The 21,367-nt window shown below is 41.2% G+C and overlaps 1 protein-coding gene across 2 annotated transcripts in view; it reads left to right on the top strand.

The window, feature by feature from the left end:
* Positions 1-21,367, top strand: part of PSTPIP2 (proline-serine-threonine phosphatase interacting protein 2) — an 80,666-nt gene that overhangs the window by 20,071 nt on the left and 39,228 nt on the right. The window contains exons 1-2 of one of the 2 annotated variants that reach the window (XM_057698292.1): positions 8,614-8,817; positions 17,616-17,716. In XM_057698292.1, the coding sequence (XP_057554275.1) occupies positions 8,779-8,817; positions 17,616-17,716 (140 nt within the window). In that variant the 5' untranslated portion in view covers positions 8,614-8,778. Of the gene's footprint in view, positions 1-8,613; positions 8,818-17,615; positions 17,717-21,367 lie in introns of those variants that run through there. The other variant, XM_057698293.1, reaches the window with a different exon arrangement.

Here is a 21,367-nt window from a genome sequence, read left to right as displayed (position 1 = left end):
GATACTATTAGCTAATATATAGACCCTACTTAAATTGTCCCAATTGTCCCAATAATGTCCTTATAACAGAGGAAGAAAACATTTCTTTTGATCGAGGATTCTGTGTTGATTTTAGTCTGGTCTCTTCAGTCTTCTTTAATCTGGAACAGTTCTTCAGTCATTGTTATTTATCACTGACATTTTTGGAAGAGTATAGGACAGTTATTTTGTAGAATGTCCCTCAATTTGAGTTTGCGCATTTCCTTATGATTAGATTCAAGCTAATTTTGGCATGAGCTGCACATAAGTGATGCTGTGTTAGTCTCAATATCAGAGGCATGTGATATTTATTTGTCCTGTTACTGGCAGTGTTAACTTTGACCCCTTTGGTTAGGTGGTTTTGTTAGTTTCCTGTTGCTGCTGTAACAAATTACACAAGTTTAGTGCTTAAAACAGCACAAATTTATTATCTTATAGTTCTGGAGGTCAGATGTCTGAAATGAGTTTCACTTGTCTAAAATCAAGATGTTAGCAAGGCTGGTTCCCTCTGGAGGCTCTAGAGCATCTTCTTGCCTTGTCCAGCTTCTTGAGGCTGCCTGCATTCACTGGCTTGTGATCCCTTCCTCCCTTCAAGCCAGCGGCACAGCAGCTTCTAAGCTCTCTCTGACCTCTGCACCTGTCCTCACATTTCTGACTCGGACTCTCCTGCCTCCTTCTTATGAGGAGCCTTGTGATTTCACTGGGCCCACCCGGATAATCGAGGATAATCTCTGCATAACAGGATCCTTCATTTAATCACCTGTGAAGTCCTTATTGTCATGTAGGGAAACATACTCACAGGTTTGGGGATTAGGTGGTGGACATCTTTCGGGGGGCCATTATTCAGCCTACTGCAGTGGTGTTTTCTAGGTTTCTCCACTGTAAAATTACCACTTTCCTCTTCGTAATTATGGGAAGATACTTGAAAATATGTAAACATACCACTTTACTCAAACTTTCATCCATTAGTTTTAACATCCGTTGATTATTCTTGCCTGAATCAATTATTACTGTTAATCAACTATTTAGGATGGTTGCTAAATAGTGATTTTTAAATATTAGCAATTTTATTGAAGAATAATTTACGTATAATAAACTGCCCATGTTTAAGTATACAGATTAATGTATTTTGACATGTGTGTCCCACCCGTGAAACTATGACCACAATTAAGATAGTAGATAGGAAACATATCCATCACCCCCAAACTGCCTGTATGCCCCTTTGAAATCCCTCCTACCTCATCAGTCCTGTTCCAGGCAACCACTGATCTGCTTTCTGTCACTATAGATTCGTTGCACTTTCTATTATTTATATAATTGGAACACAAATACTCTTTTTTTGCCTGGCTTCCTTCATTTACCATAATTATTTTGAGACTTATCCATTTTGCTGTGTGTATTAATAGTATGTTCTTTTTTTATTACTGAGTAGTATTGCATTTTATGGACATATAGTTTGTATGCTCATTGACCTTTGATGGACTTCTAGGTTATTTCTAGTTTTTGGCTATTACAAGTAAAGCTACTGTGAACATTTATGTGCAAGTCTTTGTATGGTGATTTTCTAATTCCATCTACATTATAAAGTTGGCATTGTACTGTAAGGAAGAGCCTCTTTCTCTCTTTCTCTCTCTCTTTCCCTCTGCATCTCTCTTTCTCCGTTAGTATGGACTTGTGGATTCTTATTTTGTTCAATGGATTATAATATGTTACAATTATATTGTTATTTATCTTGATGCTCAGATTGTCCCAGATTTCGACAGTGGGGATCCCCTTTAAACTGGATCCTATTGTCCTGGATCCCTTGTCCTTTTTTTTTAAATTAATTAATTAATTTTATTTGCTTATCAGTTGCGTTGGGTCTTCGTGGCTGCACATGGGCCCTCTTCAGCCACAGCAAGCGGGGGCCACCCCTCGCCATGGTGTGCGGGCCCCTCACTGAGGCACACCCCCCCCCCACCACCCGCTGTGGAGCATGGGCTCCAGGCACATGGGCCTCAACAGTTGTGGCACACGGGCCCAGCCGCTCCGTGGCATGCGGGATCCTCCCAAAGCAGGGCTTGAACCTGAGTCCCCTGCACTGGCAGGCGACCCCCAACCATTGCACCACCCAGGAAGTCCCCCTTGTCCTTTTGGTATATCCCCATCATTCTTTGGGCTTTTGGGCACAAGATGTTACAGGCTTAATATGACATTTCTCTGCCCCAGTCCTGGAATTTTCCGTTTCTCTGAAGAGCCCAGGTTCCTTTTAGTAGAGAATAGTATTTAGAAACCAGGATTTGTGCTCTAGTTATGCTCATTGCCCCTTCATGTCATTATTTCTAGTCTCTCTCAACAGAGTAAGGGAATAACGTATCCATAATGATACCTCCAATTCCATTCCAACATCACAAGGTTATTCTGGCCTTGCCCTGCTTGCTATGTTTCCAAATCCCTTCCATTGGCGTGCTGGTAAATGGTTAACAAGTGTCTCTCCAGTGGGTAAAAACTCTGATTTGCAGCCTTTGCCAGTTTCTTTGGTGTAAAAACTTACCCTTTGCTTTCTTCACTTTAACATATAGACTGGAACGATACATCAGTTCTTAGAGATATTCCTCATTCTTTTTCATAGGTGCATAGAACTCCATTGTGTGGATGTACCATAGTTTATCAAACACTTTCCTATGTGTGAGCACTTAGGTTGTTTCCAAAATTTCCCAGGTACAAACAGTACTGCAGTGAGTAACCTGTGCGTGTGTATTTTGGTTTTGCTGGAGCTGTATCTTCAAGGTACGTTCCTAGAAGTGGGATAGCTGGATCAAAACGTAAACACAGGGACTTCCCTGGTGGTCCAGTGGTTAAGACTTTACCTTCCAGCACAGGGGGTGCAGGTTCAATCCCTGGTTGGGGAGCTAGGATCCCATGTGCCCATGCCAGTGCCCCATGGCCAAAAAACTGAGACAAAGAACAGAGGCAATACTGTAACAAATTCAACAAAGACATTAAAAATAGTCCACATCAAAAAAAATCTTAAAAAAAAAATGGGGGAATACATAAATGGTTTGGTTAGATAGTGTTGAACCAGTTTTCATTCTCACCAGTGATATATGAGAGTGGCTGTTTCCCACATTCTTAGCAACAGAACGTGTTGTCACACCTGTTAATTTTGTCATTCTGATGGGTGAGAAATGGTATTTCAGTTGTTTTCATCTGCATTTCTCTTTTTTGTGTGTGAGCTTGTATTTTTTCTATATATATAAGGAATACATACACACAAAGTAAATCATCTGTTCATATTTCTTGCCCATTTTTGGGTTCTTTTCCATCAGTTCTAAAGAATTATATATTAGGGATATTAGTACTTTAGCTGTTATTCTGTTACGTTTGATATTCTCTAACTTCTTCAGTGATCTTTATGTTGTTAATTATTATTTTTGCTATGAAAAAGTTTTTATTTTTAGGTGATCAATTTTTTTTTTTTTTAGCCATGGTGCAGCATTTGGGATCTTAGTTCCCCAATCAAGGATCAAACCCATGCCCCCTGCAGTGGAAGCTCAGAGTCCTAACCTCTGGACTGGCAGGGAACTCCCTAGGTGATCAAATCTATGAAGCTTTTATTGCAGTTGGATTTTAATGATTAGAAAAACTTCTTGAATGTTTACTTCTAGTACTTGTATGGTTTCATGTTTTTCTATTAAGGTCTCTGATCTATTTTGAATTTGTGTATAGTATGGGGTTTGGATCTATTTTTATCATTTTTCTAAGTGGCTAACTGTTGACCCAGAACCACTTATGAAAAATTCCATTTTTGCCCCAGTGATGTGAGAAGCTACCTTTAGCATATATTAAATTTCCTTGTGTACTTGGGTCTATTTCTGGACTTTATATTCCATTCCACTTGTCTGCTTGACTATTTATGCACCAGTACTGCACTGTTTTAATTATGGAGCATTTATAATATGTTTAAATGTCTGGTAGGGCTGGCTTCCCTCATAACTTTTGTCAGTTTTTTCCTTGCTATTTTTGCATTTTTACATTTTCCATTTGTTTACTACTTAAAAAAAAAACTAGTTAGTATTTTTATTGGGATAGCATTATTATTAGTAGTAGTAGTAGTAGTAGTATTTTGGCCACACCACGTGGCCCACAGGATCTTAGTTCCCGGATCAGGGCACCTGCAGTGAGAGCGCTCAGTCCTAACCACTGGACCACCAGGAAATTCCCCAGCATTGCATTTTAAAAGTAGCTAAGAACTGACTTTTTTTTTTTTGTAAGATGGCTTTATTGACATATAATTCACACCATAAAATTCATCATTTTACAGTGTACAGTTCAGTGGTTTTCAATATATCACAGAGTTGTGAAACCAACATCACTATCTAAATTTAGAGCATTTTGTCACTCCCAAAAGAAACTCCATGTTCATTAGCAGAAATTCCCCATTTCCCTCTCCCTCCCAGCCCTTGGCAACCACTAAACTACTTTCCATCTCTATGGATTTGCAAGGAAAGGTGGTTTTATTTCTTTTCCGGTGCTTATGTTTCTAATTAATTTATCTTCTCAGATTGCATTGGTTAATACCTCCAGTATAAAGTTGTGGAGATACGGGCCTGAATATATATTCAATATATTCATCTTAAGAAAGTACCATCAATTCCTATTTTCTTGACTTTCTTTTAAAATCAGAAATGGGTGTTGAATACTGTCAAAAGCTTTTTTGGCCTTGCATTACTTTCCTGTGGCTGTTTTTAACAAATCACCACAAATTTGGTGGCTTAAAACAGCAGAAATGTATTCTCTTACAGGTCTGGAAGTCAGAAGTACAAAATCAGTATCATTGAGATGAAGTCAAAGTGTCTGCTGGGCCACACGTCCTCTGGAAGCTCTAGGAGAGAATCTATTCCTTATCTTTTCCAGCTTCTGGTGGCTGTTGGCATTTCTTGGCTTGTGGCCACATCACCTCCACGGTCACATGCTTTTTCCTTTTTTGTGTCAAATCTCCCTCTGCTTCTCTCTTATAAGAACATTTGTGATTGCATTTAGGGCGCACCCAGCTAACCCAGGATAATCTCCCCATTTTGATGTCCTTAACTTAATCATATCTGCAAAGACTCTTTTCCTGTATAAGGTAAAATTCATGGAGTCCAGGAATTAAGACCTAGGTATCTTTGGGGTCCATTATTCAGCCTACCGCAGGCATCTATGGAGAAAGTCATGATTTTTCTCTTTTTTTTAATTTTATTTTTTACTGAAGTATAGATGTTGCACAATGCCATACAAGTTACAGATGCACAACATAGTGATCCACAATTCTCAAAGGTTACACTGCATCTATAGCCGTCACAAAATATTGGCTATATTCCCTGGACTGTGAAACATATCCCTGCAACCCAATACCTAGTAGTTTGTACCTCCCAACCCCCATCTCCATATCGCCCCTCTCCCATTCCCTCTCCCCACTGGTAACCACTAGTTTGTTCTCTGTATCTGTGAGTCTGCTTCTTTTTTGTTATATTAACTAGTTTGTTGTATTTTTTAGATTCCACGTATAAGTGATATCATATAGTGTTTGTCGTTCTCTGTCTAACTTATTTCACTTAGCATGATGCCCTCCAAGTCCACCCACATTGCTGCAAATGGAAAATTTTTATTCTTTTTTTATGGTTGAATAGTATTTCACTGTGTGTGTGTGTGTGTGTGTGTGTGTGTGTATGTATGTATTTACACAGCATATCATCTTTATCCATTCATCTGTTGATGGACACCACTTAGGTTGCTTCCATATCTTGGCAATATGCTGCTATAAACATTGAGGTGCATGTATCTTTTTGGCTTAGTGTTTTTGTTCTTCTTTTCAGATATATACCCAGGAATGAAATTGCTGGGTCAAACTGTAGTTCTATTTTTGTTTTTTTGAGAAGTCTCCGTACTGTTTTGCATAGTAGCTGCACCAATTTATGTTCCCTCTAACAGTGTACAAGGGTTCCCTTTTCTCCACATTCTTGCCAACATTTGTTATTTGTGTTCTTTTTGATGATGGCCATTCTGACCATCTCATTGTGGTTTAGATTTGCATTTCCCTGATGATTAGTAATGTTGAGCATCTTTTCATGTAGGCCCATTTTTTAATAGGGTTTTGCTTGTTTGTTTGTTTGTTTGACATTGAGTTGTATGAGCTGTTTATATATTTTGGATATTAATCCCTTATTGGTCATATAATTTACAAATATTTTCTCCCATTCAGTAGGTTGTCTTTTGGTTTTGTCAGTGGTTTCCTTTGCTGTGTGAAAGCTTTTAAGTTTAATTAGGTTCCATTTGTTTATTTTTGCTTTTATTTCCTTTGCTTTAGGAGACAGATCCAAAAAGATATTTCTGCTATTAATGTCGGAGAGTGTTCTGCCTCTGTTTTCCTTGAGGAGTTTGATAGTTTCTGGTTTTATGTTTAGGTTTTCAGTTCATCTTGAATTTATTTTTGTATCTGGTATTAGAGAATGTTCTAATTTTATTATTTTTTTAAAAATAAATTTATTTATTTATTTATTTATTGGCTGTGTTGGGTCTTCGTTGCTGCACATGGGCTTTCTCTAGTTGCAGCGAGCGCAGGCTACACTTCATTGTGGTGTGCGGGCTTCTCATTGTGGTGGCTTCTCCTTTTGCACAGGCTCTAGGCCCATGGGCTTCAGTAGTTACGGCACGTGGACTGAATAGTTGTGGCTCACGGGTTCTAAAGCACAGGCTCAATAGTTGTGGTGCATGGGCTTAGTTGCTCCGTGGCATGTGGTATCTTCCTGGGGCAGGGATCCGACATGTGTCCCCTACATTGGCAGGTGGATTCTTAACCACTGCGCCACCTAGGAAGTCCTTAATTTGATTCTTTTCCATGTAGCTATCTTTTTGATTTATTAAAATAACTTATTAGGTTAATAAATTTCCTCGTATTCAACCAACTTTTCATTCTTGGAATAAATCCCACTTAGTCATGGTATAGTCTCTTCTTAAGGTGGTATTGGATATTAGTAAGTTTCTTTTTTTATACCCTCCTGAGTTAAAGTATTGTTTTATACTTGCTTTATAAAGTTAATTAATACATTGCCTTTCATTTCCAATCAATTTATGGACCTTAGGAATATGTTTTTTTTCCACTAAAGGTTTGGTAAAGTTCCATTCTCCTGTGAAAACATCCAGTTCTGTTGCTTTTTACTGCTCTTTGATTACTTTCTCTGTTTCTTCTAAGAAATTTGGCCAGTCCCAGCTTTCTATCTCAAATGGGGTCAATTTAGGTAAGCTGTATTTTCAGAATAGGCTAATCTATTAGTCTTTTCTTCTAAGTTTGGAGTCATACTTAGAAAAAAATCTCTTACCTCAATATTTAAAAAATATATACATTCTATATTTTCTTCTTACATGTTTGTGATTTCCATGTTTAGACCTTTAATTCATCAGATATTCATTTTAGAGTACTGTGTTAGAAAGGGCTCAATATTTAATTTTTGGCCAAATGAACAGTCATTGTTACAATAATATTTATTGAACAAGGCATCATTTTCTTTCTGGTTATAAATGCGTCCTTTATGATATATTAAATCCCCATACATACATAAGGCCATTCCTGGACTATTGTTTGTATTTTATTTACCTGATTATTAATTCTCAATGTCAGTAACATAGTACTTTAAAAAATTTTGGCTACTTTACACTGTTTTTTATATGGTAGGGTAAGTCTTCACTTATTCATCTTTTCAGCATTTTAGGGTCTGTTTTCATTCATCTCCTCTTTTTAAGTTGGTTTTAGAATGAACTTAAATTTAAAAAGAAATTCCATTAAGATTTTGATCGAAATTATTTTAACTTTATAGGTTTATGTGGGGAGAACTGAATCTTTCCAATACTGAACTTTCCCATCTTGGACTAGGATATATTTCTAGATGTTTTGATATCTTTGTCTGAATCTTTTTTAGTAATGTTTTATAGTCTTTCTTGAAAAAGGCTTATTACTAGGTATTTTATAGGTTTTATTGGCATTGTGAATAGGATTTTGCATTTTAAACTACATTTTTAAGTGTTATTGTTGATATATAAGGAAACTATTGATTTTTTAAAAAATACTTAATTCAGTTCCTAGCATTTCACTTGATAATCTCTGGTTTTCAAAGTAGATAATTGTATAATCTAAAAATAATAACAATTTCTGATATTTTTGCCTCTGTCTGGCATGAGACAATGGAAAAGTGTTACCCTGGAAGTGAAGGGCATTTACAGGACTTGAGAACTGTGCAGAACCTTCTTTTTCTTTCAATTTTTACAATGCAAGCTTTGACGGTGCCTAGGGACAGTGCCCTGTTGCTGTTCTGGTCTTCATGTCCGTGCAAGGAGCCCGCTGCAGGGTGGAGTCCTCACCAGCTGCGGCTCTGGCACAAAGGTCAGAATTAGCTGCTCTGGAGCAAGGCACTGGCTGGGTTCCCAGTGTCTTACGGACACCCTCCCAGTATCTCCATGGCTGCTCCAGTTTCAGCCCCTGCTGATTTGAGCTTGGGATTTTCTAGGGCTTTGCTGGGAATGTTTGTGGGCTTTCTTCTGTTTTATGCAATTTGGAATACTGGCTTCTGTCCTCTGCCCATCTAATCCTATGTGCTTTTTATATTGTAGAAATTCCTACAAACATGCACTTTCCTCATTGGGCCCTTTCCTATTTTCTGTTGTTGCTGTGGATCATTTGTTATTTTCGTGGGGCCTGGGAGCACATGAGAGAGAAAGGAGACTTCAATTTGCCACCATTAAGGGATGGACATGGGGAGAAAGACTTCAGATTATAAAAGCTATGTAAGTACAATATAGAAAATGTAAAAAATACAGAAGCTTGCTAAGAAGAGAATTGCTTCCAGCATTTGGGTGCATATACAGCTAGTCTTTTTTTTTTTTTTTTATTATGCAGAGTTTTTGCATGTGTAGTTACTTTCTTAGGTTTTACTTTCACTTAAAATATTTTCAGTTTAGTGGAGTTGTCTTTATAATTGACCTGCTGACTTGATAGGAGGGATGCTTAGACATGTGAAAATGTCAAGTGTGGATCCAGGCTGGACAGACCTAGGGCTGTCTGAGCGAGGGCTGTAGGGGGTGAGGGAAACATGCTTTGGGCTCATACGTGGGACTAGGGTGGGGTTTCTTTCTTGCCTTCACAATCCATTATTATTGCTTAAGAGAAGGCTTCAGGGCACAACCATTGTAGTGACTTTGACTTTAGGTTTAGGAAAACATGGCTGAAAAGTGGCAATTTCCGTCTCCTTTGCTGAGGTATCCCTGACACCTTTCCATCTGCTTCCTCAGATGACGACATACTTATTTTTGAATAGCTAACAGCTACATTTATTTCACTGTTGTCTGCTTTCAATGAAAAAAAAATCTTATTGTTCAAGCACATATGCTTTTTTTGTTTATGTGTCCTGGTCTTGAAAGATCTTGATGTATCTCCCTTAATTCCTTTAGTTTGTGAAGCACTTGGCAAACTCAAAGCACCTTATCTCATTTGGTCCTTCCGATATCCCCATTTTATAGTCTGGTAAGGAGGGACTGAGCTATTAGCTCCAAGTCACATAGCTTGTGTGTGGCAGAACTGGGGCTCAAACCCAAGTGTGGCATTAAAGCCTGCATGGGTCCCATTTAGAATTGTAGGGAAGTAGGCTAACTGGCAAAAAGTTAGATTTGGTTCTTATCCTCAAACAAGAGATGCTGTGTGGTCTAGTGGTTTCAGAACACAGAGCTGCAGTTTCTTGCTCTGTAAAATGAAGATAGTAATTATACTTATGTCATAGGAGTATTAAAAGAATTAAGCAAGATGTCCCATGCAAAATACTTGGTATGCTGTTGGGAACGCAGCAAGCATTTGATGTGTGTCAGCCCGAATTAGTAATATTAATTAACAATAATCAGTCCATATTTGCAGATTAGGTGAGTTTGACCCATTTGGTTTTACCTCTTCCGGTAAATAAGATAGGAAAGAAAGTAGGAAAGGAAGATCAAGGTTGACAGCAGAGGGAGGTAAGATGAAGTCCTTGGTCTTTATCCCAAGTCTTCTGTTGCCATATAGCTTTTAATAAATAACGGAGATTTGGATACTGTTGTTGGTTGAGAGTTAAAATCTTTCATTGTGGTTGGAGAAAGTGATAAGGAGAACTTCTCTTCCTTGTGTCTTATTTTCCCCAGCTATAAACATGGAAATAGCTCCTGTCTCACCGGGTTTATTGGGAGCATATTGTGGCCCTTTAATGCAAAGTACAGCACATTAACACATCCATGGCCAATCTTCAAACAAACACAGGCTTTGTGTGCAATGCAAAGTCAGTGCCTTCTCCTCATTCTAGAGGAGCTCTCTGGGCTTCCCAAGGGCAGCAGAGCCAATTTGCATTTTTTACTCAAAGTTGGAGGTTATAAAATGAAATGCAAACCATGGAGAGTCTTCTCTGGCCTCTCCTTTGCATTTACTAGCAGTCATTGTTTCCTGCCCCATTCTGCAGTGTTCTCTAGTTTCACGTGCAAGTTCCCTGCTTTCCTCGAGGCAGGAGCCATGATTGTTCTGTCCTCTTTTGTAATTTCTGTGGCAGCAGTTCTCAAACGGTATTACAGTCCTTGGAGGAGCGTAAAAAGCAGAGACTCCCTGACCCCAGGTTCAGAGTCAGCAAGTCCGGGGGGGGGGGGGGGGGGGGGGACCTGGGTGTCTGCCTGTTTACCAAGTTGCCTGGGTGATTCTGGCACAGGTGATCCTTGGAGCTCACATCCAGAGAAACTGAAACTGTGTAACAGACATCATGATAGGACGGATGTGAGATGCAGCACACACTGGATGTGGGGATGCTCTGGTGGTAGCACTTGTAATTCTGGTGGTGGCTTTGGAGGCTGCAGGCACCCTTTGCTTCCCCTCTGCCTTCCCCTTCTACCTAGCGGCCATGTGGTAGAAAAGGTCGCTGGAAACAAGTTCTCAGAGGCCCCTGCAACATGAGCCTCAGGGCTGGGCGGGAAGGAGGAGTACATGTGCCTGGATTGAGAGAGACCAGACCTGAGTGTCCGGGGTGGGTTGGGGGAGCTGGAAACAGTGGAGTTACCCTCCACCAGGCAGCCCCGGAGGTTTCCTTCTTCTCTGAACCCACGACCCCATCTGGTCTGCACTGCCTGCTGACATCACAACAAGACTGTTTTTTTTTATTTTTTGGCCTCACACATCTCCTGGATGTGACACACATGTGCTTCCTGCTGGATCTGGCAAAATTTTTGTCTTAAAGATAAAAGTGGCTTTATGGTGCACGTACTAATCCATTGATGAAACCTTGAATGCTATTTACCGCTTTACAATTTGAGCATTATTAAACCTTACACTCTGGGTCTTTGGGAGGTTGCTGGGTGCTTGGATCTGCCCCTTCTTCTTTTTCATCTCTCTGCCTCCCCCAGGACTCCAAGACCATATCCATTTTCAAGGCTTGCCTTCCTCTGTTCCTTCTAGTGACTGCCTCCCTCCCATTATTCCTCTGACTCCCGATCAATTTTTTTTTTGGCTTTTAATTCTTTGAGGTGTAATTTACATAAGGTGAAGTGCACAAATGAATGAGTTTTAAGGACTGCGTATATCTGTACAACTCACATCTCTGTGAAAAGATCTCAATTGGATATGTTTCCATCATTCCAGCAAGGTCCCTCATGGCCTTTCCCCCTCAATTTCTCCCCTGACTCAGACAATCACTGCTCTTACTTCTTTTACTATAGGAGTAAGTCCTAGAACTGCTTGTCTGTCGCAGAACTTCATATAAATGGAATCATAGATTAAATACTTTTTGCATCTAGCATCTTCATTAGCATAATGATTTTGGGATTCATTCATGTCATTTCACTGTCAGTAGTTCTTTCTTTTTTATTGCTGAGTAGTACTCCATCGTGTGAATATACCACACATTGTTTATCATCCATCAATTGTTAGACATTGGGTTGTTTCCAGTTTGGGGCTATGGTAAATAAAAGTCCTGTAAATACTTTTTTTTTTTAATTTTATTTATTTTTTGGCTATGTTGGGTCTTTGTTGGTGGGCTGGGCTTTCTCTGGCTGTGGTGAGCGGGGGCTACTCTTCTTGTGGTGGAAGGGCTTCTCATTGTGGTGGCTTCTCTTGTTGCGGAGCACGGGCTCTAGGCGCGTGGTCTTCAGTGGTTGCAGCACACAGGCTCAGTAGTTGTGGTGCACGGGCTTCGTTGCTCTGTGGCATGTGGGATCTTCCACTGTACCACCAGGGAAGTCCCCTGTGAACGTTCTTGCACAGGTCTTTTTATGGACATGTGTTTTCCTTTCACTTGGGTAAATTCTTCTGAATAGAAAGGGTCATAGGGTATGTGCATGTTTAGCTTTATGAGAAGTTCCCATTTTTCAAAATGATTGTACCATTTTCACACTCCCAGCGGCAATAAATGAGAGTTCGGATAGTTCAACATCCCTGCCTATGTTCAATGTTGACTTTTTAATTTCAGCTGTTCTGGTGGGAATGAAGTAGATATCACTGTGATTTTAATTTGACTTTCCCTGTCATGTTAAGCAACTTTTCATGAACTTTTTGGCCAAAGGAATAACTTTTATGAAGTGTTTATGAAGTTCAAGTATTATGCCCAGTTTCTATTGGTTTGCTTATGTTTTTATTATTAATTTGTAGAAGTTGTTTATATATTCTGGTCAAAAGTCCTTTGACGTGTTTTGTGAATCTCTTCTCCAAGCAGATGGCTTGCCATTTAATTTTCTTAATAATCTCTTTTGATGAGCAGAGGTTACTAATTTTGATGAAGCCCAATTTTTCAGTTTTTTTCTTTAGCAGTTCGTAATTTTTGTGTCCTCTCTAGGAAATCTTTTCCTGCCTCAAGACCTCAAAGGTATTTGCCTATACCTATAAAACCAAAACTTTTTAAAAAATTAATTAATTTATTTATTGGCTGTGTTGGGTCTTCATTGCTGCATGCAGGCTTTCTCTAGTTGCAGCGAGCAGGGGTACTCTTTGTTGTGGTTCGCAGGCTTCTCATTTCAGTGAGTTCTGTTTTTGTAGAGCACGGGCTCTATGCACGCGGGCCTCAGTCGTTGCGGCACATGGGTTCAGTAGTTGTGGCTTGTGGACTCTAGAGCACACGCACGGGCTTAGTTGCTCTGCAGTATGTGTAATCTTCCCGGACCAGAGATCGAACCTGTGTCCTCTGCATTGGCAGGCACATTCTTAACCACTGCGCCACCAGAAAATTCCCTAAACCAAAACTTTATATTTTGGTTTTGCATCTGAGTCTGTGACCCATCTCACATGAATTTTGTGTGCACTGTGTGCAGTGGGAGCAGTGGGTTCAGTGAGCAAAGACTGCTCTCTCCCCAGCTGCATACAATTGTCCCAGGCCCACTTGTGGAAAAGACTTTCATTTCCCCCATTGAATGGCTTTGGCACCTTTTGGAAAGTCAGTTGACACATGAGTCTATTCCTAGTTTCTATTCTGTTCCATTGATCTACTTGTCTGTCCTCAGATCAGTACTGTACTGTTTTTGATTACTATAACTTCCTTGCAAGTTTTGATGTCAGGTGGTATGAATTCTCCAGCTCTTTCTTCTTTTAAAAACATTGTTGTGTGTGTTCTAGGTCCTTTAATTCCACATAAATTTTACGCTAACTGGCAAATTTCTACAGAAACGACTTACAGGATTTTGATGAGATTGTGTTGAATCTCTAGATCAATTTGGAGAAAATTGATGTTTTAACAGTATTTACTCTTTTAATCCACAAACATGGTCTATCTTTATTTTCATTTCTTTCAGCAAAACATTGTAATTTCCAGTGAAGAAATCTTGTATTGTATAAACTTTTAAGCATTTATTCCTGAATATTTTATATCTTTAATGCCATGTAAATGCTGTTTAATTTTTTTTTTTTCGCTGCTGGTGTATAGAAATGTAATTGATTTGTGTGTATTGACCTTGTGCCCTGCAGTGTTGTTAAATTTATTAGTTATAGTAATTTTGGGGGGTAAGTTTCTTAAGATTTTCTGTATACACAATCACGTTGTCTGAAAATAAAGGCAGTTTTACTCTTTCCTTTACAACATGTATGTTCTTTATTTTTTTTCTTACCTTATTTAGGAGGAAAGTATCCAGTCTTTCACCATAAAGTTGTTAGCTGTAGGTTTCTGTAGACGTCCTTTGTCAGATTGAGGACATTGATAATTTGTGTTTTTTTCTTTCTGTCTCTCTTGTTTTTTGATCAACCCAGTTACAGGTTTTCCGATTTTATTTAACTTTTCAAGGGGTTAACTTTTGGTTTCATTGATTTTCTTTATTGCTTGTCCATTTCTATTGTATTTCATTGGGTTCTACTAGTTTTATTTCCTTCCTCCTACTTACTGCAAATTTAAATTTGTTCTTCTTTCATAGTTCCCTGAAGTGAAAGCTTAGATCATTAATTTTAAAATCTTTTTTTTTCTTTTCTAGTATTAGCATTTGGAGTTACAGATTTCCCTGTAAGCAGTGTTTTTCTGCATCTCATAAATTTTGATGTGTTGTTCTCTTCACTATCAACTGGTTTGAAATATCTTCTGATTTCTCGTGTGAATCCCAGTCACTCTAAAAGACTCAATTTAAATCTTATATCTTGTCTTTTCTGATGACCCTAGCCTGTTTTCTCTCTTCCACCTCATTCGTTATATATTTTCTCTATATAGTCTTATATTCTGTTTTAGTCTCTAATTTTTTTATGCATACACATTCGTTTTGTGTGTGTGTCTTTTACTGACTCCCAAAATGAACAGTAGGCTCTTTGATTACAAGAACTCCATCATATGCTGGTTTTGTAAACTTTTTAGTACTTGTCTTTAGTTGGCATACGATTAACAGACATTCCTTAAGCACCATTAATGTAGGAGTTATTGTGGGTGATAAAGGTTGGGTATAATCCAGATACACTTCAAATTAACTAATTTTTAAAAGATATTAACTAATGGCATAAAATAACATACAATAAGAGCCAAATGAGAAGAGTCGTCATTAAACACTCCTGGTACTCAGATGAGTGAGAGACTGTAGGACAAATTATTTGAGGAGGACTTCGGAGAGGACTTGGGATTTGAATTGGCCCTGAAGCAGAGGTGGGATTTAAGTGAAGATGGAGAAGATGCCATTCCCACTGTGGGAAAATCATGTGCAATGGTCCTGGGTTATAAATGTGCACTGCCCATTGGAGGATGGGGAGAGACCAGCTTGGGAAAAGCTAGGGGAGAGAAGTTAGGGCTACTGTGAAGCAGGATGTGGAGTTACAGGTTTGGCACACTCATTTTTGACAACAAATCTGCCATGCCATCTTGGTGCTGATGCAGTTTTCTTTCCTGCTTGGCCCTCTTATTCTGCATCTGCCAGTCAGAGCTTCTCAGCAGTGCTTGCTGAGTGGTATGGGAAGGAGTTTCCAGGCCAAATCCTCTGCCACTTTGCGCTTGGACTTGGGCACTCTTTATTTTCTCTTGGAGATTTTCTTTCTTAGTTGCCTCTGGAGTCCATCACCCCTCTCAAGCAGCGGTTGTGGTTTTAAAGGCTGGTGGCCAAGAGGCCTGGTGATGTGGTTTGTTTCCAGGAAATCCTGTTCTAGTTCCACCCTCCCTGCGCACTTCAAAGAGTGTCCATACCCTTAGTTGAGAAAAAGGAAACCACCTTTTCCAAATGAATATCATAAAACAGAGAGCCAAGTGTACTACTCTGGGAAGACCAAAGCACTTCTGTCTGCAAACCAACATTGACATTGACCCTTTGTACCCATTCATTCCCTTGTTCACTCAGGAGTCTTTGTTTTCATCGTTCTCTTCTAAATGCATTTGGCTGGGAACACTATAGACATTTTCATCCCACAGAATTTTACTGTAGACCTTTGGTTTGCATAATATTAAGGTAGATTTTTGGGGTGTGTGTGCAGGACTGGTCTGAGACTTGGAAGAAGCTGCAGGCACTTGCAGTGGAGTTGGGCCAACAAGGCTACTCACAAAGGCAGGTAGCAAACAGCAAATTCAGAAGCTGTTCAGTCTGAGAGCCCAGAAGAGGGCTCCTCAGGGAAGGCTTCCAGAAATCTTGGGGGTAGAGGGGCTGAATTTGGATTCAGGAGGAGATAATGTAAGCATCGTCTTAGAGTTGCCACTGAGCACTGCATTTCAGGAGGCGGTTAGAAGCCTACCCTGCTGAGACAGAAGAGCGTGTGTGAAGGGGGTGCATAGAGAAATGAAGCTTTGGTGGAGGCTATTTCTTTAGGCTTCCCAAGGCCTAAATCTATGCTCAAACAACAGCTAGAACCCATAGAATTAAATGTATTTCTAACTAAGACTTATTTGTATGCCCATCGGTAAAATTTATTATGCTTGTAATAATCCATTTTTTTAAAAGGCAGTGTAAGTTATGGCCAGTTAAGTTTCTGAATCCACGTTGAAATCAGCCTCAGGCTTTGGTCCTGCTGGGTGTCTCGGGACCTCTGTCTGCTCAGCCAGGCTATGAGGAGTGGCAGCAAATGGAAGAGAGAAATTCTGCTTCTCCAGGGTCCAGGGCTGGCAGAGAGGTATCTTCTGGAGGTCCCCACCACCACCACCCAATGGCAGAGAAACACTTTCCTCAGCACACGGAGAGTACGGGGGCTGGGCTGGGGGTGGGTCAGTTCAAAGCTCCCCAGGGCACGCCTAGAGGCAACCTAACCAACGTCCCTAAGGTACTGGAGTCTGGATCAGACTACCTATTATATACATTTGGGGGGTAGGGACCAGGGAACCAGTTGCATTAGGGGATACTTTAAGTGTATTCTTTAGAGATCCTAGTTCGTTGGTTTGGGGAGCTGAGGGGACTTTGATTTTTAAAATATACTGCATCCAGGGCTACTGCTTTGGGAGACTTAGGTAGCTTCCTCCAACCTCAGAGCACATAGTGGAATAAAATAGGAATAAATGAATAAATGGCTAGCTTAAAATTTTAAAAAATTCGTTTCCCCCAAGTTTGGGTCAGACCTTCTGGGGCCTGCTGACTGCTGGGCTTCCCTTCCCACTACAGTGGGAAGCTGGCCCCCTCTCCCTCTCCTGGGGCCTGGCTCATGATGCCTGCGACCCTCAGACCAGGCTTCTTAGCTGTAGGAAGAGATGTCAGGGTCAAGCTCTATGACAAGTGTGAGGACACAGTGAACACTGTGTAGCCCTGGTTAAAATGGACCTGTGGTGTGAGTGAGTTTCCCCCTGTGGGATGAGGGTCACTCAGCAGAAGGCCGGAGGGGGGCTCAGTTCCTGCTCCCTGCCTGGCCTGATCAGGACATGTGAGGACCCAGGAAGGGGCCCCGAGCCTGGCCAGCTCCCTCGTCCATGTGCCTCTCAATCCTTTGTCACTTCCTTCCTATTTTGTGGCCCAGTAGTTTCAAAATTTTAAAGACTCTTCTACAACTACATGCACTCTGGACTTCTTCTATTTTGTCCTTTTTGGTCACATGTGCCTTGCAGGTAAGTGTTTCAGCAACTCCCCATGGGCGGCTTCCCCGTATTCTGCTCTGACCATGCTTTAGGCCTCAGGGCTGCCGTCATTGCAGTCCCCATCTCACACAGTGTTGTTTTTCTCACCAGAGTTCAGACATCCTCAGCACCACTGGATATGACAACATCATCCAGCATCTGAACAATGGCCGCAAGAACTGCAAAGAGTTTGAAGACTTTTTAAAAGAGAGGTACCTGCAGTTTCTCTCTGAAGACAGGGTGGACAAAATGCTCTCACACAGACAAGGATAACTTGCTGGTTTTGTTTGTTTTTTTCTTTTTGGGGGGGGAACAAATTATTTTCTTATTTTTTTATTTTTTAAATTTTTTTAAGCTCTTTATTGGAATATAATTGCTTTACACTCTTGTACCAGTTTTTGAGGTACACCAAAGTCAATCAGCTGTATTTATACACATATCCCCATATTCCCTCCCTCCCGCGACTCCCCCCCACCCTCCCCTTCCTGACCATCTAAGGCATCACCCATCATCGAGTTGATCTCCCTTTGTTATACAGCAACTTCCCACGTTTTGTTTGTTTTTGATGGTTCACAAGGCCCTCTGCTGTAACGTTATGAAACGATAGCCAAGAAATGATATCTTTGGCCTAAAGCTCTTAGGAACCCGTTTGAGAGATAAGATTTATGAATGAAACAGCAAACAAAATATAATAAAATACTAAGTTATGATATACGTATGACACTGAAAGACCTCACGGGAGAGGGGAGCTTGTGGAGGACTGGCAGAAAGGGGGGGCAGCTTCATGGAGGAGGAGATCTTAAAGGGTCCCTCCCCTCGAGGGTGAGGTGGCTTTGGTCAGTGGAGGAATATCCAGGTATCTATGGGAGGATGGCAGGCAGGGCCTGTGCCGTGACAGGGAGGCAGAGTCTGGCTCAGAGCCCACTGAGCTGAGGGAGCAGTAGGAAGATGCAGGGGCAGGTCATGGTGCTCCGGAGGTGGTGGGCTTGGTGGTCTGGGGGATCTGGCATGGTTTAGAGGATTCCCTCCCCTCCCCTTCTCCTCCCTTCCTTTCCTTTAAGATTAAAAAAAATATTCTATACTTAATGGGGTGAGTTAATTTTGTGGAAAATCATATTCATCTGGAATCCTCCATTCCCCAGAGATTCTGGATGGAGGGCTTTAGGGGGATTTTGGCCCAAGATCTGGGTTGTTGCCAGAACCCAAACTGATGAACCAGTTCCGTTAGTAAGACAACGGGTGAGGGAGTCGTAACTTGGAGATACAGACAGCAAAGTGCTTTCGATCAAATGTCTTTATTTTGGACTCAGGAGAACATTGGGGTAACAGAAAACTCACGCTGGTTGCCCGCACTCAGGGAGTGAGGGCTCTCCTCTTGAACTGGTTCAAAGGTCCAGGAGAGCTGAGTGCTGCCACGCTGTGAGTCTCAGGGGGGCGGACACAGAGAGGTCTGTCCACTGTCAGGCACCATGGAACTGGCCACTGTTCCTCCTTTGAGGGACCAGCCGCCCTCTTCTACCCAAGCTGGTGGACAGGGGTGACCCCAAGTTACAACTTTCCTTTCTCTTGACAGGCACTGGAGGTGGGCTTCCTCCTTTCTTCCACAGAGCTCTGACAAAGTAGCCAGCACACAGGAGTTTCCCCACTGTACAGGATGTAGAAATTGCAGAGCCCCTCTTGCTTTGTGTGTTTCTCCTCCAGCTGGGGCTTTTATAAATTTTCTCCTGGGAAAGATATAGCTCTGCCATACATCCATGTAGGAGGTGTTGGCTCATGGCCAAAGCTTCTGCTGCCCAAGTAGAATGATCCAAGGATCCCCTGACGCAACGGGGATGGTGATGTATATCAGTGGTGTCTACATTTTTTTGAATATAACCCTCAGTAAGAAATACATTTTACACCGCCACCCGGTACACACATGCATAAAACAAAAGTTTAATAAAACATTACTACCCTATTATTTTATTCAATTCTATTTAATTAAAAACTGTTGGTCATAACCCATTGAATTGATTCATGGTTTACAAATGGGTCATGACCTGCAGTTTGAAAATCACAAGTCCAAACAGCTCTCAAAAGCTGAGATCTCCCTATAAAAATGTTTCACAGAAATATATGGGTAAGAGGAGACTATATGCAAATTAAAAATTATTAAATATTTATGCTGTATTACTGGTACATGGTCATTTTCTGCAGGAGTTTCATAGCAGAAGAAACCAGCCCCATGTTCTCTGATTTGGGGGGAGAATCTGCTGGTATGAGGTCAGAGTGTCACATATGTGTGCCCTGGGTGTGGGCACTTGAGGCCCCTGAGCAAGTGGCCCGCCTGGCTTTGCGCCTCCTTTGCTGGTGGTGTGCTTGCCAGAAGGAGGCTGCTCCACTGAGGGCGTGTGTTCTCTTCAGGGTTCATTCACCAGAGGAAGAGCAGTCCTCTTCAGGTTCAGAGGGCCAGCCTTTCTTTTTGCTGTCTTAGGTGTGGGGTGCTCGCGGGACCTGAGGCTCAGTCTGACCGTAGCCTGATAGGGCGGACACGCCTTCCTCGGGTCTTGAGCATTATTTTACTGAGCGGCCATAGATTTCATGTGGAACCCTGGCACGTTTGGTGTTCATTGTGGACTAGAGGAAAAACACAACACAGGGGCAAAGAGAACAGCAATCTGTCATATATTATTTATTATTTTTGTTCATGAAGTGTAATCACATACACATAACATTTTTATGATATGTGGCTAAATATACCATATCTCTAATGTGGTAGTTTTAGGATTCCCCCCCTTGCCACGCCCCCAAAGTGTTGAAGTGCCACCGTGGACCTCTGGAACTGCAGGCAGCTCAACCTGCCCAGGGGCAGCAAGGGGAAAGGAGAGATACTGCACTTCCCAGGATCCTCCCTCCGTGACTCTCTCCAGATGGAACTACGACCGTGCCCCTCCGTGCCATGTTTTACCTCCATTACGGAAACTAGGAAGTGTCCTTTTCCTTGGATGTACCAGATGGCTTGCAGTGAATCCATCGGCATGTGTTTAAGTATAGACAGAACAATCATGCAGTGCAAGGAGCAGTGTGACACGCTGCCCTGGAGTGGGCAGGAATGCTGCTGTTCCAGCATTCGTATGGCTGATCCGGGAGCTGTGTCTCAGTGTGTACTCTGTAGCTGACCAGTCCCCAGTAAGTCCTGGATGACTTACTGTAAGGCAGCAAATAAGGAACAAAACAGTAACAAACAATCTATCAGTAAATTGTAACTTTGCCTAGTTTACCTTCTATCAATGATGACATAGGTGATGACCACCACACCAACCTCTGATCAGCTACCCAGTGACAACCACATGTTTAGCACTTGCTATGTGCTGTGCTAGGGGTTTTGTCTCCAGTCTCTATGATCTTTATTACAGTATGGTTGAGGTTTACACATCCCTTTGAAATATTCTCCTTTGACACACACCAGCTGCATAAAGTATTATTATTTCCGTTTTCTTTGCATGAAAATGTAGCTTTTTATTGCAGATGTTGAGAAAGTACTTGAGGACACGGGGTGGGGGGTGAAGGGGAAGCTGGGACCAAGTGAGAGAGTAGCATTGACACGTATACACTACCAAATGTAAAATAGATAGCTAGTGGGAAGCTGCTGCATAACACAGGGGGATCAACTCGATGATGGGTGATGACTTAGAGGGGTGGGATAGGGAGGGTGGGAAGGAGTCGCGGGAGGGAGGGATATGGGGATATATGTATAAATACAGCTGATCCACTTTGTTGTACAGCAGAAACTGGCAAAACAGCGTAAAGCAGTTATACTCCAATAAAGAGCTTTAAAAAAAAAAAGAAAATGTAACCTTTTAAATGAGGTTGGATAAGTAATT

This window comes from Hippopotamus amphibius, chromosome 11 (genome assembly GCF_030028045.1).
Source record: "Hippopotamus amphibius kiboko isolate mHipAmp2 chromosome 11, mHipAmp2.hap2, whole genome shotgun sequence".
Taxonomy (NCBI): Eukaryota; Metazoa; Chordata; class Mammalia; order Artiodactyla; family Hippopotamidae; genus Hippopotamus; species Hippopotamus amphibius.
The sequence above is the reverse complement of the archived record's forward strand: the minus strand, read 5'-3'. Positions and strand labels throughout refer to the sequence as shown.